Source organism: Plectropomus leopardus, chromosome 22 (assembly GCF_008729295.1).
Source record: "Plectropomus leopardus isolate mb chromosome 22, YSFRI_Pleo_2.0, whole genome shotgun sequence".
NCBI lineage: Eukaryota > Metazoa > Chordata > Actinopteri > Perciformes > Serranidae > Plectropomus > Plectropomus leopardus.
The window spans coordinates 15,361,942-15,383,436 of record NC_056484.1 but is presented as its reverse complement, the minus strand read 5'-3'; the positions used below and the strand labels follow the sequence as shown (position 1 = coordinate 15,383,436).

Here is a 21,495-nt window from a genome sequence, read left to right as displayed (position 1 = left end):
TAGCACTGTTAGCTGCTTGCTGCAGGCTCAGCCACCTCCATGTTGAGAACCATGAAGACAATTTTTGAATTTTGCATAGAGCCCCAAAAAGCTGTAGCAGTTAATGGTTAGTAAATACTAATACAATGATGTTAAAACAGCCCAATTTTGGAACTAGTTACCCAAAACTAAAAGGTTACATCTGCTCATACTGAATTATTTTACAAGAAAAAATGTGGTGCTCTGTGGATGTCAAGGCATTTTTGTGGGTTTCTAAGTGGTTTTCTGGTTTTCTTTTTCAAGAGACATACCTGTCAGGTGAATTGAAACCTCTAAATATTGATTGTATAACATGATCTGACCATTGATGCAGTGCCCAGCCCCCTGTGACCCTCTATAGGATAAACTGTTCAAGAATGAATGGAATGTAGGCTATAAGTTACGGTAAATTTCAGTAATCCATTATATATTTTAATTTAACAGCAACAATCACTTTGGCCAAACACTTGGTGCCATTTTTCAAATAGTTGGACTGAAACTCCTCATTCTTATTTTTTTCCTGAAATAAAGCCATTACTCACATGGCCATAACTCTTCCTATTTGTCAAAGTGTGAATATCGATGGCCATAAAGTTATTCATGCCTGCATGGCGCATCATCTTTATTTGAGAAAGAAATGAAATCCTATTCCCTCAGACTCCCAGGAGAGAAATAATATGTCATGCCTCCCTCCCATCCATTTCACCATATCAGCTGAATAAATTTGTAGGAGAGACTGGAATGCCTGGATATGATGCAGTTGAAGAGGTCAGTTAAACTCATCGCAAGTAATATTGTCCTTTCCTGGTACAAAAGTGCACTTTTGGATTTGTTCCGGATCTATTGTGCTTGTATGCTCCTGATCTCTGGATTTAAATATAGAGATGTTTCAAAAGGGAAAGCTATATTGTGATATCTAGTGTAGAATATCAGGCATCACCATCCTAACACTTAGTTGCACCTTTTTAAATTCAATACCTTGGATGTTTAAGCCATTCTTTAATGATTTCATTGCCTTTGCACTGTTTCATACTATGACCAACTTGTCCTCACTTAACAGTATGTATGTGAAAAGAAACCATTTCCCAGCAATTCCCTGTATTTTCCCAATTTATGCCTTTCAAAACACAATAAATTAATACCTATTAAATCCTTTGATGTCACTTAGCAGCTCTTAAAGGCGGCTGACCCATCTCATCTATTCATTGCCATGAGGTATGAGATCACACTGTACTCCACAAATGCTGTTAATGAACAAACCCTTTAAACACTGCCAAAGTCTTTCATCCTAAAGTCATTTTACACCAGCAGCCTGAATCCCGCTCCTGTGGGAAAAAAAGAACAAGCAGATGCAGTTCCTTCCCAAACACCCTGCAGCTCTCTTGGGATATGGCTGTGTTATTCCTCTGATTAATTTCTGTTGGTGAAATGAATAATAAGCTGCCATTCTCAAGTCAGGTCTTTGTAACTGAATGGATGAAGTTGAAGGAATTGTAAAGGGGAAACCTAAACTAATGTAAACCTCTATTTCTATAGGGTCAACCAAAGAAAATCTCGGTTGACTAAAAGGTTACATACAAACAATTGGTTGATGGGAAAAATCATCTGCATGTAATCTGTGTGTAACTGAATTGGCCACAGTGCACTGAGTTCATTCTACCTGGTTGCAATGTGTGTTCAGCAAAGAGTTTTTTTTTTCCCTGAGGCCACATACCGGTAAAAGGAGCACTGCGTCTTTACACTATGCAACACATTTAAGCAGCATGACGAGGCGCAGAGCATCTATTCCGTGCTGAAACCTGTTCGTTTGGCATTTTTTTCTGGTTACTGAGAATTAAAAAATGAGTAACCTTGGGTAGCACACCTTTAACCCAGCCATTCAATCACAGTGGAAAAGGGTGGGACAAATTTGCAGCTTTATGAAAGTAACACCAGCCAATGTCCAACTAATGAGAAATTTGTCAAAAAAGAGCATATTGACCAGTAGAAGGTGTCACCCCTATTCTTTTTCTTACTTGCTGGCAAACAGTTGCCTTTTTACTCATAGTAGATACAGAACAATATTCGCAATCATTTGATGACCGTTAATCCAATATTCACTCCTACTTTTAGCTCTGTTTTTGGTCTCCACCAAGTTCTCAGGGAAATACTTGATCACTAGCTCTTAAATGTTCAATTTCAATAGCTACTTCCAAACTTTGTCTACGTGCCATTTAGTGCTGAGCAGGAAGCCTGTTGTGATTTTATCAGAGCTTGTTCACTGAAACAGCTGCCTGCTACATCTGGAGATGAGGCTGATGAGTTTGATGAGACTGAACCGAAACAATAAACACTAAAAGTTGTGGGCCATAAAACCGAAACAATGACCTGAAACAAGCTCTGTAGAGCTGATGGGAAATGCAGTCGGGTGTTAGTTCTTTGTGGTTTTGTCTCCATGAATGAACCATTTCACTTTCACATGGTCACGTGATCCATTGTTGTAGAAAACGTTTAATTTTTGCAGCTTTAACATGATTTTTTTGCATTTAATAGTTTAACATTTAATAGTTGATTTGGTTTCTCATTGTGTGCCTATTTACATGTGACAATACATTACGCTGACTAACAATGCAATGAAAAAAGTTTTAAAAAATAGCTTCACTATAATTATGTGTGTTACTGTGTCTTGCAATTGACTAAATATCATTTTTTGTCTGTCTCTCCAGCACATAGCAATGCTGTCCAGGTATGTGAAATAGTGTCTGTCTGCAAGACCAAAGACGATGACCAAGATGACACAGAGACCAGGAGAAGTCAGAAAAAAGCAAAGCAGCAAGCCCATCTGTATCCCCATGCATTCACAGGTATTAAACCTCCACTGATAAATGCACTTTCCATCAAAAAAACCTGGAAAAACAACAAGACAAAAACTCTTGAGAAATAAGAAATAATTGAAGTTACAAGAAAATTACCTAAAAATAAGCTCAAAAATGAAAAAGGGGGAAAAAAACAGAAAATGGCATGAATAAAAAAAAATATATGTGTGTACATTTTTGTAGGTAACATAATTTTAAATGTATAATTATAATAATTAGAATTATACCTATCTTGACATTGACGGCACAAGAAAACTGATGTCAGTCCATGTGTCAAATTAAATTTTCTTATCACAGAGCAGCACTACACAGCCTCTGAAAACAGTTGTTTAATTTCTTCTGTGGTTCTGGTGGAGTTTTGGTGAGTCTGAGAAAATGAGAAGTTCCGTCACGGGAAGTGTAGGATCCAGAGTTTTGGGAGGTTGACCCATAAAAAGGACCAAAAACAGGATCTCTCAGCCATTTTAAATCTGCCTTTCACAAGTCCTCCTTCATCACCGAGGTGCTGCTTTAAGAAATAGATGCAGCGTCTTTTGTTACAACAACAACACAGCCTGAAGCCAGTTTTGATCACTGTCACTTTCATTTTACTGCAGTAGGTTAATGCCGCATCACAGTTACGTTTCGGCTATGTGTGCCAAAAGCCTGTGTTCAGCTCCACCAATCACCAGTGATCTGACACTGGAAATAAGCCTGTAGACAGCTCCACAGTCTGAGAGTAATGCATTAACAAGAGAGTTCCTCACAGCTTAGCCAACTGGGTCTAAGATGGCAGCATGCCAGTGACTTGTGGGCTAATGCTTAATTTTGAGCCATTAGATTATATCCAAACAAGATCGGATTTACATTATTTATCACGGGCAAATGTTAAAAATTACCTCACTAATGTGAGCTTTTACTGGCATCAGAGTATGTCAAGCCTGACACGACAGCATTCCCACGATCTGGGGAAACTTGGCTTCAAAGACACGTCCCATCACTTACATCCTGATTATGTAACTTATTAAAGGATGATTTTTACTCCCACTCTAAACGTCACTTTTCTTACCCCACTGCAAGTACGAGGTACTGTAAGTGATTTTGGCTGAAGAACTTGCCAGAGAAGTTAACTTTTCTATCTGATGAAAAGAATGCTTAGTGTGATAATTTGACTTTGAAATGCTTAGTGAGTGGATCCGCTGTCAAAGTGCTTAGCAAGTGATTTTTTGCTCCTCAATGTAAATATTTCAGTAATGTTCCTAGCAGGATATTCTGTGACTCCATCTCTAGTTTTTGTCTGACTATCTGCAGAGTCCTGTTTTACTTAAGTGGCTGCTTCTTCATTTCCCACATGCCCTCATTTCTTATTCGTGCACATATCGTATCGACCTGGCTGTTGAGGATAACGCAAGGGTTAATTCTCGGGTCAAGTCTGCACTGTGGCAAAATGACCAAATGGACAAAGTATTCTTCCTCTTTGCTGACAAAAAACGACACATCCTAGAACCCAGAGATACTCCCTGAATGATATGTATGACATGCCACTACATTCCCTGCTTTTCACATTGAATAACATCTGTAAAGGTAAAGCTTTATTTAGCACATTTGGTGTTTGGTGTCAGATCAGGAATTCTCTTGTTTTAGCTTAGTTTCGTTTGCCATTCTCGGTGTAAGAACTATGAGGCGGTCAATCCAAAAATCCAGGATGGTGCCAACCAAAATGCCAAACTCGTGGCTGCTGAACGGGGGTGCACACATCAATGGGTGACCATCATGGTGGCTATGTCCATTATTTTACACGGTCAGTGATGGCATGGCAGATTCTTTTTCTTATATTTTTTCTCACATGCTGTTCCTTCCCTCTGTTGTGTTCCTCTACAGTTTCATACATCAGAAGAACAAGGCAGCACCAGTGGCGGTGTAGTGATGTCACCTTTCACTCGGTCAATCAGGGACTCTGCGAGCAGTGGATCCAAGCTATCAATGAGCAGCTGTCATTACTTCGTACGTACTGTTTCATGATGCTCTCTAAAAGATGTGTTCAGGCACTTTGAACATAATCAGAATCAGTTTATTGTCTAGGTGTAATAAAAGTGCCACGTATTAGGAATCTGTCTTAGTGAGGACAAGTACAAATATAGATTGGCATACACAGCCATTGAGATGAACACAGAGTTAAAGGGCAAATTTAACTGTAGAAAAAGGTGAATTCAGAAGCACAATAGTTATGTGAAAGTGGCACTTTTGGTAATGATATAGACTTCAGGTATAATTGACATTTAAACTTCATGGATTTAAACCACTTATTATAGTTTTTCAGGCTAAGATTGGACTGTAAGATATTGTGCCATACTTTCTATTCTGCGTGGAGTGAACAGGTGTTCTGTGAGGATCAGGCTTTTTATCTTTCAAGCTATTTTAATAGCTGTCAGCAATGTGCACAAGGGACATGCAATACAATCTTTATTTAGAGTGGTTTATGGACTACTACACTGGGACACCACCAAACAGTACATGACATGAGTTACTGTAGCACCCAAGTACAACCTCTGAAACCCCAAAATTCTTCAAAGGATGCTTTTAATGTGAGCTACATCAATAGTGTTTGAGGCAAATCAAAGAGAAATGATAGAAATGTAATAACTGTTTAAAGATTAATACTACAAAGACCATGAAAATGTAGTAATAAAGTTTGGGTAAATGCTCCACAGTGCATAATGGACTAATATTTCTGTTTCAGACTAAACAGTAGATCATTAAAGCATTCAAAACTAAACTTATTGTATGAGCTCCTCTACTCCTGAACCAGACTGTACACAAAGTGTGTATTATTGTCCATTAAAACATTTCTTTTCAGCGGTTTCCCTCAGGAGAGCCCAGAGGCAAACCTACAAAACAGGTTGCCCTCCTGCATTTCTCTTCTAGACAGCACCTCACAGGCACAGACATAAAGAATGGAGCCAGCAGAAGCCAACAGTCTGATAAAACATACAAATGGTGGTATTACAAACATTAAAAGAGTGTACTGAAATATCTGTAGCTGGCCTGGACACGAAGCATAAAGAGGATTTCTGTGTTATTGTTTGCATCCAGCTTACTAGACTGAAATTTTTTTAGGGGTGGCCGAATGGGGACACTGAAAAGCTTTGGGTGGTACACTAAAACTGCAAGTCATGAGTGAATTTCAGGACTTCTGTTATGCTGTTGAAATATATTGGGTTTTTTAAACTATGTCAATGTGAAGAAAAAAGGAACTGCATGCTGATATACTTTAGTTTCTTGTTTTACAGTTAATATTGCCAAATATTTGTACAGTTCCAACCAGACCGGTTGTCCTTTTACTTAAAAAGAGACAAATATATAGCTTAAATTTGAAGGAGCACATCAATTCTAACAAACAAAACATTTACCAGGAACAAGCCTTCTTAAGTTTAGGAGAGACTCATGGGTATCCATAGATCCCTTTTTATTCAGATATTTTGCTGTGAGACTTCAAGGGACCTCTTTGAAAATGGCCATTCCAGTTGCATCCTGGCCAAAATTTAGCCTAATTTTGGAGTATTATTTAGCTCCCTATCCGTCAAGCTAAGGCATAATGGTTGGTCTCAAAGGATGCCTTAGGTTCTCTAGTCTCAATACATTTGCACTAGCCTATATGAGCACGCCACAGCCTCTTAAAAACTGTAATACTGACCTCCAGTCATTTTTGCTAGGGGGTCAACAATTGTATCAGAGGGCCATGGTCCCCCCAGACCCCTCCTTGGAGGCACCACTACAGATGGGCTTTAATTAATCTGCACATCTCACTCCTAAATGTTATGATTGTTAAAAAATACAAAACTGACTGAAAAAGTACCTGTCATTTTAATTTTGAAAAAAAAGAGATGTAAGAAATTTAATATAGTTTCCAGTAATAAATTAATGTTTTACATGACCAGCAATATTTTATTACATTCATTATTACACTATCAGTCACAACATATTGGGTTTAATTGCATTTTTGACCTAGTTGAGAACAAAATACAGTACTTCACACTTACAAATGACTGCAAAGTGATTACACAATTGAATTCTTGTGGATTTAGTGTGTAACTAGCATGTGGAAATTAGACCCCAAGATGGGTTTACCCATTTGAAATGGTCGACTTGGTTCCATTTTGACTGCCAGGATGAATCAGTTCAAGAAAATTAACTGCATTCATTGTGAAGATGAAGCCTCTGTGTGTTCAGTCTCCTCCACCAGTACACCTTTACATCACCCATTGACAATCTATTTATGTAATCTAATGGAACTTTTGTCTTATTGCCAAACAATATTGCCCCCTATATTTCTTTGTGCTCATTTAACTCTTGATCCCAATCCATTCATTTTCAGATGGAGCAGCTGGTGTATCTCAGTTTGTTGTCCTAAACGCAGTCTTCCACAACAGCCATAAACAAGCCATTTAGTATTCTCCATTGCGGCACTTTCTAGGTTTATCACCAAATGATGCAGCACCTCTGAATTGCTTCAGACTCCCCCCATAGTTGGTAGACACACCATTTATTTCTTGAGCGGCGTGTTTTGGGGACCAGTCAGTTTGAGTGAGCATTTTCAGAAAGGTCTGTGGTTAATGAAAACTTCATCAAGCTGCTGTCAGTTACACATTTGTTAAAAAACAAGGTATAAATACTGAGCCGTTTTAATGACTATCTCACACCACTCCCTCTCTTTGCAGCCAACCGACCGAAGAGCCTCCTGGTGTACATCAATCCATACGGGGGAAAGCGGCGCGGGAAGCGTATTTACGAGCAGAAGGTGGCACCACTGTTTCGCCGCGCCTGCATCTCCGCCGACGTGATTGGTGGGTCCCTATCAGTAGCGTTCCTTAACATTTAAATAAAAAATGAGTCTCAATAGCCGCCATATAGATCTCCACTGCCACTGTGGCCTCTCAATGGACCGAAGAGGCTTGCAAGGATATGATTTGGCTTATAGTGCCATTAATCATGCCACCACCTTAATGGAAGCTGTGATAGTTGATAAGCTCGGGTATCCAAACACATCTATTATTCAATAAGTGTTTGCTACAGCTACACATAGTCTTGGGTATTGATGGTCCATCAGAGTGAATACTATTCACTCTGGGCTTCCTACAGCTGCTGTGAATTGCAGGATTGTATTTGCGTTGATATTATATGCCTGGAAAACAGATTTACCGTTGAAATATTGTTTTTGTTTTCATGGGCCCAGGGCTCATTTTGCGGGCTAATATACAATAGCTGAATTAGGTTGTTTTGTGCCACTGTGCCTTTGCTTTCTCTGAACATTACTCTGCACAGCGGCTTCCAGTAAATAGGCTCAAAAGTGCAGTACTTTTTCTTGTCTTGTATTTCAAAATGCCTGTAATAGCATGCTCATTGTGCAAGTCAGGACGAAAAGAGTCGGGTGTTTTTTTTCTGTACATTCCCTTTCATTGAGGCTGTACTAACACACTTGCTGTTTTATTTGTTTCCATAGTTACAGAGCGGGCCAATCATGCCAGGGACCACTTGAAAACGGAGGCCAATCTAGATAAATATGACGGGTGAGTGCTCAAGTTAGGTAGCTGCTGCTCTCAGCTTTTAACACCTGTTCTTCACTGTGACATGGAGTTGACTCTTGTCAGTTTATGCTGTAATTAAGCCACTGATAGACTCTCCCTTGACCTGTGTATCAGTTATCGCACACATGGAGTTTGCTACAAGGCCCTGTTGTGCCCAGAGACAAAACCTTGTGTTTTTCTCACACTTAACAACCATTGTCATTGTCATGATCTCAGAGGTCGACCTGCATTTCCTCGTACAGTTTTATTTTTGTAACCTAATCAGTGTTTCTTACTTTAGATCAGAATTTCCCAACTGTTGGAAGATAGACATCAGTAAACGTGCTGGTAGTGTGACAGTGAGATACTGTTTTTATCCTTCAACATCATATATAACTCAGTCCAAGTTGGTATTTTGGCCTGATGATGGCACTGGAGAAAAAGTTCAGAGATCACCAGACTGATTAAAGTTCATCCTCGGGGGAACATGAATGTGTGTCCCACAATTCATGGCAAACAACTCAGTATACATTGAGACATTTCATGCACAACCATAAATGTCACCCTTGTGGTGCCAATTTTGGAAAAGTGAGGGAATCACCAGAGTCAGTAGTATTTGTCATCTGGGAACTATTAATGTCTGTACAAGATGTTACTACAATCCATGTGGTAAAAGTTGAGACTCCCATTTTGATGCCCCAAGTTTGGCATTACTGCCTTGGCCAGAAGAGTCTTCTGTATATATGGACAAGAGCTTGGAGCTGTGGAGAAGTGAGGGGTAGGTCTGACTAACAGTCTGTAGTGATGCGTTGTAATTCAAAGCAGCCATGCTCTTAAATATTCAAAACTTTAAGTCATAATAAAATGTAAACAGATGAGCTCTAAAAAAAAATCATCCCCCATTCCTTTTTGTTATGAATGTTGATATTAGCTATAGAAACCAAAACTATATTCCATAGGATATGTAAAAACTAGCAGATAAATACAGATAGAAAGACCAGATAAAAATTTAGTTAATCTCTTAAGTCACTGGTTCTCATAGTATGGTACATGAGCTCCCTTTAGTGGTGCACAGAGGAATCTGAATAAATAAATAAATAAATAATTTAAATTATATACAATACAATCAAAGAATGAAGATACTTAAATTATGAGATCGCTGTAATTTGTATTGCTGTAGTTTGGATATCAGCCAGTCATGTAGTCATGTTCAGTAATGTAGCATGTGCATATTTCCATGACATATTATGGCAAGATATTGAGCAGGGGTAAAATGGATGGTTTAAAAACACTGCACAGGAAGAAAAGTGTGGGTCAGGAGAATATTTTAAGCAGCCCTGTTTAAACTTAAGTGGACAACAAGCACAAGCAGCACCAGTCAAGTCTCCATAGCACCTGATAGGGGGTTGACCCTCGTGGTGTGTGAGCCTTGTGTGTAAGAGTTTAAGTGCCAGTTCTAGTGCTACCCATTTGTACAATGTGGCTAACAACAGTCAGAGCTAGTAGTTTCTAAGATGGTATGTGGTGGAAAATTTTAGGATTCATCCTCTGGGTACCATAACTGTCGATACAAAATTTAAAATGAGACTCAGAGATTCTGCAATGAGGCTTAATGTTTTAAGATAAGGGCCCTGTGTGTTAGTCATATAGAGTCTAAACCTTTTACAATAATTTAAGATGTATAAAAATTATAATGAAGTTTTGAGATACTCTAATAGTTTTTCACTTCTGTAAGGCAGACCTGCTCAGTTGCATAATTTCAATAGAAATAGAAGTAGATCTGAGAGCTATATGAATGAAAAATAGCAGCTAAAGAGATGTTTTTGAAATACTTGAACTCGTACAGATAATAAAAGGACCAAGAACATATCCCTGTGGTACTCTAGTGCAAATGAGTTGTAAAGGATACAATCCTTATGGCAACACAAAAGGTCCTGAAAAGAGATGGGAATAAAATCCATCTATTATTTGGTATGCTATACTTTACACATTCAATGAAAGCCAAGTGCTCTATTGTAGCAAAAGTAGCTGTTCAGATCTAAAGGCAATATAACAAACGGCACCAGGAAAGCCTATTAGAATTAAGGCATTATACGATGATTTTAGGCATGTAGATGGTTCTTTTCACTAAATCTCAATCTACATATCTCTCACATATGTCTCATAAGTATGTTTTCAGCACAAATTGTACATGATGCTGCAGCTCACAACTGTCAGTATAGGAAGCATATGATGCAGCTCACAGCCTAACATATAGGGCATCAATAACATAAAAGGTTTTTCCTGCTGAATGCCCACCGTCTCCAGTTTCTATTTATCAGATATTCAGTCCAGCAGAACAGGGTTAGAGTCCATTATGCTTTTACTCCGCTGTTCATAGAATTTATGGGTACATTTCTGTAAGGTTTTGATATAGACTTAAAACAGGTATAATGCTGGGCGGCACAGTGTGATATTCTCATTTATTGAATGCTTTCAGAGCTACATCTGCTGCCCACTGGTATTATTGTCAAGGTTTTCTGGCCATATAGTACTTTTCTCAGCGATCTGACCTATATTGCAAAGACATACACATATTATTGAACTTGCTATGTGGTTTCCTCCCATGCTACCTGATCTGAAACTATTCTCAACAATGTTCAAGTTTGTCACAGAACTTATGTCATGTAAATTGTTGATATTATTTGTCTGTCCAGGGTGGTGTGTGTTGGTGGAGATGGGATGTTCAGTGAGATCCTGCATGGTTTGGTCACCAGGACCCAAACAGACAATGGCGTGGACCAAAACCAACCAGATGCTGAGTTGGTGCCATGTTCTCTACACATAGGGATCATTCCTGCAGGTGAGATTTGGTCTTTATCACACAAAAACATTTCCAGGGTTTGGAAACAGCAGTGTGACACGAACTGACTTTGTAATTATGATTTCTTAATGTCAAATTAAAGAAGTCGCAGCCAGTTAGCTTAGCCAGTGAATGAGGAAGTATTCAGTTCCTTTTCTCATCTAAACCTACTTTTATGACACTATGAAACTCTGTTACAAGTAAAAGTCCTGCACTGAACATTTTACTTAAGTAAAAATTAGTGCAAATAATCAGGAAAATGTACTTTAAGTGTTAAAAGTAATATCTAATGCAGAAAAATCATTTTTTAAAAAAGAAATAAAATAATAAAAACACCAAACCCCAAAAACTCAAAATTGTTTTGAAAAATAGAAAATTACAAAGAAATTTATCAAAATAGTTGCTGATTAATTTTCTGTTCAATGGCCAATTGATTTATCGACGAAATGTTTCAGCTGTACTTGTATAAATTGTTGGATAGTTTAATTTATGATAAAAATGTAATTTTTTTAAAGTCTTCTTATGGTCTTTATGCAAAAAATTGCATTGGTGAAGTAACTAGTAACTAAAGCTCTAAGATAAATGTAGATAATTTAAAGGTACAAGATCTTCATCTGAAATGTGAAGTGGCATGAAAAGAAGAGACTTAAGCACAAGTACAAGTACAAGTACATCCATTTTGTACTTAAGCACAGAACTTGAGTAAAAGTGCTAAATTACATTCCACCACTAAGCGTAGCTTATTGTAAAGACTGAACAATGGGAAAACAACTAGCTTGGTTCCAGCCAAAGGTAACAAAATCCACCAGACAGCACCTTTAAGGCTATAATCACTTTACACGACCTAAAGCTCAATTCAGATTATTTACCCAGATCCAATCTTTCTGCCCAGACATGTTTAAAATGGCACATTTATGATCCGTCCCGAAACGCTTTACATGCAACCAATTACGTCACACACATGCATGTTGGAAAAACAACAAAAACATCACGTTTTCAAAACGGGCATTTGGGGGGAAAAAAATGACATAGCCGTGCAAACGTTTATCTCCCTGATGATCGCCATAAAAGGAAAGGCCGATAATCTGTGGAGAGCGAGGTGTGAGTGAGGAAAGGTGTCAGCAGTGGTGAAACTGCAATGTAGACGGCCTCATGGGGGAACAGTTCCTCCAAACCTTTAGGATGTCAGGGGCAATATTTCAATATCTCTGTGGGCACCTCACAACAAAGCTGTCACCGCATGTAGGCAAGGTGTCACCTTCAGAAAATATGGAGCTTAATGTGCAAAGAAGCAAAGAAAATAAAAGAGAGAATGACTTTTTCTCTGATAGGAAATAATCTCATCTAACTCTTAGCAAGGAAGCAAATAGCAGTTTTTCCAAAATGTTAAGACATTTTTAAGCTTTTTATGAAATTAGTGTAACACTGACATTAATTTGCATCTCAGTAAATGCAAAATAATGACACAAGTAGAATTGTTCACATGTGAATTAATTTAAGTTAGACAAAATTGAGACAAAACATAAAAACTGCACTATATATAATTACAAATGCATCACAGTAAAAATCCAGCCTGTGATTGCATGCAATTCTGGGCCGTTGTGTTGTTTTTCTGTAAAGAACATTTACCTCACAGGTAAAAATCAGCTTGTGGTGAACCTTTTCTAGAAGTCAAAGAACAAAGGCTTTCTTTAAAGTTCACCAACTTACCTTTAAATTCAGTCACATAAAAGAAGAAAAATAGGACAACCTCTCTCCATCAGCAGCCTCTGTAGAACATAATGTAATGCTGACATGTTATAATTTGCCTAAAAGACATGACTTTTAGTTTTTCGGAAATGGAAAAAGTTTTGCTCTATTTTCACCGTTGCTGTCAATCTCCTCTCTCCGCCTACACCTGCGGTATGTATCCACAGCTGAAAGCCCAGAGTTTAATACCATGTCTCTTATCAAAAAGTGAGAAATGCAGAAACTCACTCTTCATCACAGACTAAATTAGACATAAAATAAGTCTCACTCTCACAAATTACAAGAATGTGTTTTTAAGGAGGACCTTTTATGCTCATTGCCAGGTTGTTTGTGTTTAAGGTTTCTACTAGAACATGTTTATGTGCTTTAATGGTCAAAACACACATGCCTGAAATAAGGTCTGTGGTTAACACAGCCTTCAGAGACTTTTACAAATACAAATTACAAAAATAGCGTGCTTGCAGTAGGGATTACTTCAACATATATTTACCTCATTATTTGAAACTTTGGCCACATTAAATGTGAACATCCTTCATTGCAACACTATATAAGACACAAATTATGGAAAAGCATAATAGGTCCCCTTTAATGCAGCCCTCTATTGCTTTATACCTCAAACTGAGATTAAGAAATGGTGTTTTGTCAAGATAAGTGTTTCATGGTGGCTGTCAACAGTTTTTTTCTAAATTGTACAGAAGGGCTGCCACAGTTTCAAAAAGGGTAAAACGGACACTCCTGCATAGAAATTCCACTTAACAGAGCGGTTATTGATTTCTATATTGAAGAACTTCAGTCCCACTGATCCACCGTTGCGGAGTTACACAAGAGGATCTCTATGGCAACAGGGCAGGAGGTCCCAACAGGGGCCTGCTGAGGGTCAATCACTCCAAGAACCATAAATGGAAACTTGCTGTGTGACATTTTGAAATCACTGTAATTTTCATGAGGATAGAAACACAGTGCATGGACACCAATATGAGGCTATCTGGTGCACAGCTTGATGGTAATGGCAGATGGGTTTAAAAATCAGCTGCGGACACAGTAAATGATTTTCTAGTTACACCCATGATTTGCATGGTGTTGTCTCAATTGCTTTGCCTTTTCAAAATCACAGATTAATTAAAATGTTAAGCATATTATGACTAATCTCTTCACGCAACTCTATAAGCGTCCAGCACCTTGTCAATACACTTAAGCTCAGATAAATGTAGCTGTTATTGAAAACTCAGGGCCACAGGGATAAAAGCTCTCAAGTAGATATTGTCCTAAACATGTTTTTAAATGCCAGTGGTATGCCATTTAACGCAGGGACTTCAGTGGCTGAACATTGAATTGAAAGTGCTTTGCTTTGCTGACATCAGGAGTTAAGCAAACCCTCAAATGACCAAGGACAACATCTCCTTAGTGCTTTTAAACCTCAAAACAATTTATTGCCATTTCTTTAAGAGCATTGTATAAGTTCCCTCTCTACTCAGTCTGTGGCAGAAATAACAGCTGACAGTCAGACAGATGTCTGAGCTTTGTGAAAGTAACAGTGACTACATTAACATGCAGAAGAATATCCTGTTTTTTTCTCCTTTTTTAAAAAGAGCTGTTTACATAATGAAAATGAAATTATTAAAATAATAAAAAGGAAAAGCAGCAAGTCCTCATACACACAGTGTATATTAGAAACTGGAACCATGACATTTTGTTCTTTTTGCATGAAAAATGACTTACACGGTTATAAAAATAATTGCCAATTAATCAAATTCAATATTTCCCTCTGAGGTGCAGTGAAGTAGAAGTGAAATGAGATTAAAATACTTAAGTAATGTAAAAGTTTCACAGATTTGAACTTTACTACAGTACTTGAATAAATGTACTTAGTTACATTTCAGCGCTGGTCAGCAGAGAGACGCGCAGTAACTGAAATAACAGTCATTTACATTGTTAAATGTGCCTCACATGTAAAACTTATTTTTTGTTGCGCTGGGCAAAAATTTGTGGCCTGTGAAAATGAAATATTTTTCTTTTATTTTAAGAATTTAATCGAACATGTAAAATTTAATAGATTAATTGATAGGCTATGAAATACTGTCAAAATATGTGCAATATGTTGAGCTGACTGAGGAAAAACGCGTTTGGTATTGTTTGAAATAAGCAAACGTTTTATGTTTTTTTTAAATTTCTTTTAAAACAACAATTAATTGATTAACCAATTGTTAATTTTACAGATTAATCGATTGAGGAAAGTGCTTACAATTTGCAACCCTAGTACAAACAAAATAAGAACAAATTGTGTTTACAACCTAAAATTAGAGAAAATTTGTTCATATATCATTTTTTGCATGAGGCCCACTGTGTATCAACGAATGGGTCTTGGACACAAGAAAGGTTGAAAACTACAGTGCTGTGAACCATAAACTTGGGTGCTTTATAGATCTGCACTTTTACACCACCTGGTTGTGATTTATGATTTTATCAATACAACAATCAATATCGCTGTCAAAGTTATGGTAATGTGACAGTAAGGTATCAAAGTCCTTGTTGCCAAGGTTCAATTAAGAGTCATGAAGTCATTTATGGCCTTGTCACTGAGCTGTCAAACACGCAAATGCTCTGCCAGATGCTTTCTCGTGTGTTCCTGTGCGACTAATTTTAGCTATCACGGTCTGAAAAGGATTCTCAGTTAACCCTGACACGTTCAAAGTAGGTTTTTTTGATGAAAAAGCAAAAATGATATGTTGGTCAAAGGTCCACTTGTCTAGTTCCAAATTGTCCGCTGCTGTCGCTATGAGATACAGTCACAAGTGCAGCTATAAATACATTTATGCACTGAGGATTCAAGCAGCAAAAATATCCTTTTCGGGGCAGCACTAAAAAGTATCGAGACTCCACTATTGTCCCTGAGATAAAGACGATTTCACTGCCAAGATGATCTTACTGGGGAGACAGTGCTGGATAATAATGCAGATAAAAACTGGAGCTTCTCCACTGAGGATATGACAGTTTATGCTCTCTCTTCTGAATATGCCAACAGGGTACTGCGGTTGAGTAACTTAAGGGGAATAAAACATTGAACATCTGAGGACTGAAGATCACTGAACATCTGTGTGTGCCACTTAAATCCATTCAAAGTCAGCTTTTACTGGGTAGCTTTAGAGGAGTCAAATCGCATATGTCACCGTTTTTTTTCTTTTTTTTTTTAAACGCTCAGCAAAATAGCGGGCGGTGTCAGGCACAATTGGAAAGTGTTTTCGGATGTGATTACGAAGCTCGGAGGCGAGGGGGGAAGGGGGCAAAGGCCAGATAAGTGATATTCATAGAAAGTGCAGGAGCAAGTCAGAGAGAGAGCTCATCTTCATACTCATCTATGTGTCCACCGCTCAATGACAAGCCTGATCTCCTCTGTCACGCTTCTGTGAGCCAGCTCAAAACATCACTAGTTAGATTTCACTCTCTCCTCTCCTCTGTCCCTCACTCTCTCTGTCTTTTATCAGAGGCAGTAGGTCCATTTCACCACTTGAAGATGATCAAAGTAGGGCAGATAGGTCCAAAATTACGCCATGTGGCGCAGAAAAAGAGATAGAGCCTTATTACCTCTCAAGTTGAAAGATTTAATATCAAACTCTACATTTCTCTCAAGGCAGGGGGATGCCTCTTATCCCTCATTTGTTGGCTGAAGAGAGCTGATGATAGCCCGGGGCTCGGAGCTATCCTATTAGTTCACTTTATGACTGAAACGTCTCCTTACTTCCGCCTAATGAAATCATTCAACTGGATTCTTCGTACTTGGTTGCAGCTTTGAAAGACATGTAACTCTACCAAGGACCAAATCTTTATGACTGATTTTAACTATGAATAGTGACCTGTGTGACATCTTTGCAGCCATACCTCCCAATAAAACCTCACAACATGCCTGTACAGTCTTATGACTGTAGATAGCAACACACTGAAGACACACCAACCATTCATAGAATATTAATGACACTATGCATGAACTGTTCTGCAGAGTTTGGCAATAAAAAGTAACTCATAAAGTCATATCAGTTTATGTGATATTGTATCATAAGGTCTCTACAGATTTCATTGGTTGCTCAAACCAAACTCACTCTGTAATTTATAGATTTATGAAGTCGGAAAATTCACAAAGATGAGAGAATAAAACTACAGAAAGTAACTTTTTATGAGTTTTATCATATTTGCTGAAAAGTGTCACTATATCCATATAGAATACATAAGGCAAATAATCTGTGAAAAACTAATGTTCCTCCTACTGCTTGTACTGTGCTTTTTTTAAAAAAATCTACTGTGGCTGAAGTAAAATAACCAATCAGAGGTGAGGAGTCTATCACATACTTTAGTGTACCCTTTAGCTGTAAATTAGCAAGTTTGTACCTTGGCTTAACTGATTCCAACATGACAGCTGGGTCATTTTACAGCTAAACAGTACACTAAAATATGTTTCTGACAACATTTGAGGCGAGAAACAGGCAAAGCAGTGTTGATTCTTATTTGACCAACGCTGCTTAGATTCACCGCAGTTCAGCATCGTTGACAGCTGCTTTGGAGTCTCCTGCCCTCTGTTATGTCTTTTTTTCAATCGGGCCCGGTGGATCCCTCCAAATGCCATTAGAAGCACCATGAGGAGGTAGAGGAACATGATTTTTGTCCACAGATTATCTGTTTCATTGTGTAGATTTGGTGACACTTTCAGCAAAAATGACAAAAATTTGCTATACAGCCAGCATCTGATTCACTTCCTTTTTTGCAGCAAAGGAGGAAGAAAAACACTTTTAAAAACAGGCTTGTCAGTTGAAACATCCCTGCAACAACAAACTTAGTCTTTAGTGCTAATTTGCAAATGTGAAGCTTACTAAACTGGGCGGGTGATGGAGGCAGAGGGCCATACCAGCCTCAGACTGCAGTCTGCTTTTCAGGTAGATAAAGTTGTTCAAAAAATATTTTTGATTCATGTGAATGTTTATTTTCAAGCATATTTCAATCCTTAAAAAGAAAAAAAAAATCATTTGGTGACCTACTTGCAGAAACTTTCAAGCTCTAGGGGTCCCAGACCCCCTGTTTAATGACCCAGGTGCTAAGCTTAAGCCTTACCTCCACTGCACAAAAAACCCCACTAACACCTGCTAACATCTGGCTTTTTAATGCAATGAGAATGCATACACATTCACACCCGGGCTAAATGACTCTGCAGTAGACACAGATTTTTATCAACTTTTGCTGTGATGCCAGTCATGTGATCTTTCGAGATTCTCTGGTGGCAAGAGGTGTCGTTGTTTGGAAAACTGACACAATCAGGCAGAAGGGTGTTTACCGCAGAGACACCAAAATCAGAGATGCTCTATTCATTTAAAATATCTACCCATGTTGGCTTTAAATAGGGGAGGTTTGCTATTTAAAAAAAAAAGTATTAATGGGTGAAAACAGCATATGTGCCCCTGAAACAGAGTAGTAGAACTAAAAAGTTATTTTTCACCCCACGGTGTCTTTAACATGTCTTTAGCAAGGCTATAATGGCTGTCCATCGACCTGTGTGTCTCTCTCTCAACAGGCTCCACTGATTGTATCTGCTTTGCCACAGTGGGAACCAACGATCCAGTTACTTCTGCTTTACACATCATTGTAGGTGAGTGAGTAACTGAAAGGCCGAGTCTAACAGGGCGCTACGTGTCAGGGTGGCATCCTGTTTCTGAGATGTTATCAGTGTTGTGTGGGAGGCTACATTATTACAGCAACTGGTTTTATTTTCATGTTTTGGTAACAAAACAGGGAGTGGCTTAGCACAACTCTACTGGGTGTTTCCTTACAGGTGATTCCCAGCCCATGGACGTGTGTTCCATTCACCACAATGACACCTTTATCAGATACTCTGTATCGTTGCTTGGCTACGGTTTCTATGGTGATGTGCTGACAGACAGCGAGAGGAAGAGATGGCTGGGTCCTGCAAGATATGACCTGTCAGGTATGAGGGCCGTCATCTTCTAAACTTTGAACGACACTTCAGATTTAAGTCTGCACACACACTTTCTTTTAACCCTTGGCTCACTGACCTCACAGCAGCTTATTTTAATGTGTGCTAACCTGGAGTTTATCCCTGAGCTTTCTGGTCCTGCTCCAGCTCCAGACTTTGGAGGATTAAAGATATAGATCTAACACAGTCTCAGGATTGTGGATTCAGTTCAAGCGTTAGTGTAGCTCAGCAGTGGAAGTCCCTAACACCATCAAGATTTCTCTGTTCACTGGGGCTGAATATTAAAGGAATATTTCAGTTTTTTGTTTTTTTTTTAATGGAGTTGTATAAAGTACTTATCACTAGTCAGACTATTAGATATCAGGCAGCACACCCCCAGTTTGGAGAAGCAGGCTGGAGTCCAACATGGAAGCTAAGCAATCTACTGCTGTGAATGGGGTCAGCAACAAAATATATTAAAGCCACTTAAAAAAAGTCCTACCTAAATAAATCATTATGAATTGAGTTTCATGCTATTAAAATAAATTCACTGCTTCACCTTAATATCAGACAGTAATTACCAACTGGAAAATAAGGCTCTCCTCAAAGCCAGATTACATAGAGAAAAACAGTAATTAAACATTTCTGAACACAGAAGCTGCTGGTGCACTGCTGCTTCGATGTGCCATTATGTTTTTGTTATTGTTAGACTGTGGCATTTAAAGGGGTCAGTTCAGATTCACCAAAGTCACACCGTAACACAAACTAATTCACTGCTGTAAACCAGCTGCTCCCATGTTCAGAGAGATACATTTTTTGTTTTTTTGAGTGAAGTCTGATGGCTTTGGCGAGAGCATAGATGGAGAACTGGAGCTTCCAAGTCAAAACAGGCTGTGTGAAGGAAAGGTAAAGTGCAATCAATATAGCACACACTCAAACTGATATTGACTTTTTTGGAGGGACTAAAATACATTTTGTTGCTGACCCCTCCACAGCATTGCAGTGCTTCCAAACTGGGGGTGTGTTGACTGACATCTATTGATGTAATACACAGACCATGAATAAGTATCTCATAAAACGTCACTTCAAAAAACCTGAAGTATACCTTTAATACTTGTACTCATTGCACTGTAAGGTGCTTGAAGTGAAGGCATCAACCTTATGATCCAAGTTATTAAACTAGGTCCAACTGCACAGAAACCTGGTGCATACAGGCTCATTTATCAAAGAAAATCCCCCAGAAACCCATATAACATATCCCTTTGAAAGTCCTTGTATCCTTAATGAAGACAAAAGGAGCAACCAATAGACTAAAAAGGGGAATCTAAGGATTCAACCCATCAATGTTTTCTCAGAGGCCCCGAATCTATGCTATGCCTCAAAGAAATCCAATATAATTAAGTAAATGTTCTTCTTTTGGCCTAATTTTTAATTCAGAATATTGTCACGGCAAACAAAATCTTTGGGATCTTTGATTATTATGGTTTATTTTTATGATTATTATTTAAATATAGCAGATTTACCAGTTAAACATTAATTCTGTGAACTCTACTCTCGCACATCAAAAGTATATTTCAAGATTAGTGATGCTGTTTGCACCAAATTCATAGCTTCTCTATGTTATGTAACTTAAAGAGTAAAAAAAAACAAAAAAAAAACAGTGTATAATGCTAGTTGAGTAGTGTTGTTAATGGATTCAGGGCCAAAACGTTTTTTCTGCATATTGTATTACAAATATAACGAATAAGAATAAACAAATATGAATATGATGCTGATCTGGTGGCAGGTGATGTATATGTTGGCAACTTTTGTCACCAACAAACCACAGACGTCCCCCCATTTCCACTACTTTGCAGCATAATGTAGTGATTGGGTGTGTCTTAGCCCCCCCTTTTCAGCTCTTCTTATGTCATTACTTTTTTCACAATTTATTCGTTTTTTTATTCCCAGGGTTTAGGCACTGCAGTCAATACTCTGGGGTTTAGTTACTTAAAAAAAAAAGAAGTAACATCAGATAATTTTTTGTCTGTTTTTTGGGAGACAGGAGTGAAAATAAGTCCTCCTCAACATCTGTTGTTATGGTTCCATAATGATATTGGAGAATAATTAGATGCAAAATAGGAGGCTTAACAGGATTTTTTTTCCTTGGCAACTGTCATTTTTTTCAAAAACAACAAACAGATTTTTAGGTATTCTATTATCTCAAATGACTTAAAAACAGTGCATATAGCTACCATACATGGGGGGTGCATTTTCTCAGAGGAGTATGCCCCCTGACCCCTTTAGGATTGGATTCCACCCCTGCAAGAGACATCAGCCCTTTCTGCACAGACATTTTGCTGCAGGTTCGCTAAGAAGTCCCTTCTTCATGCTGCCTTTGCACTTTTACAAAGAACCGAACAACTGCTCCAGTGTGTGATTTTAGACAGCATGTCAGCATCACAGAATCGGAAGACGTTTAACACATATAACTTATGTGTTTCAAACAATAACAATGGCACAAAATGTCAAAAATAATTATTTGCCTTCTTAGTT

At 38.2% G+C, this 21,495-nt stretch overlaps 1 protein-coding gene across 1 annotated transcript in view; it reads left to right on the top strand.

Annotated features, from left to right (window-relative positions):
- The window catches only part of cerk (ceramide kinase), a 48,997-nt gene that overhangs the window by 13,308 nt on the left and 14,194 nt on the right, over nt 1-21,495 (top strand). The window contains exons 2-8 of the mRNA XM_042511662.1: nt 2,724-2,861; nt 4,734-4,856; nt 7,571-7,696; nt 8,353-8,419; nt 11,113-11,258; nt 18,562-18,636; nt 18,820-18,972. Of these exons, the coding sequence (XP_042367596.1) occupies nt 2,724-2,861; nt 4,734-4,856; nt 7,571-7,696; nt 8,353-8,419; nt 11,113-11,258; nt 18,562-18,636; nt 18,820-18,972 (828 nt within the window). The remainder of the gene's footprint in view (nt 1-2,723; nt 2,862-4,733; nt 4,857-7,570; nt 7,697-8,352; nt 8,420-11,112; nt 11,259-18,561; nt 18,637-18,819; nt 18,973-21,495) is intronic.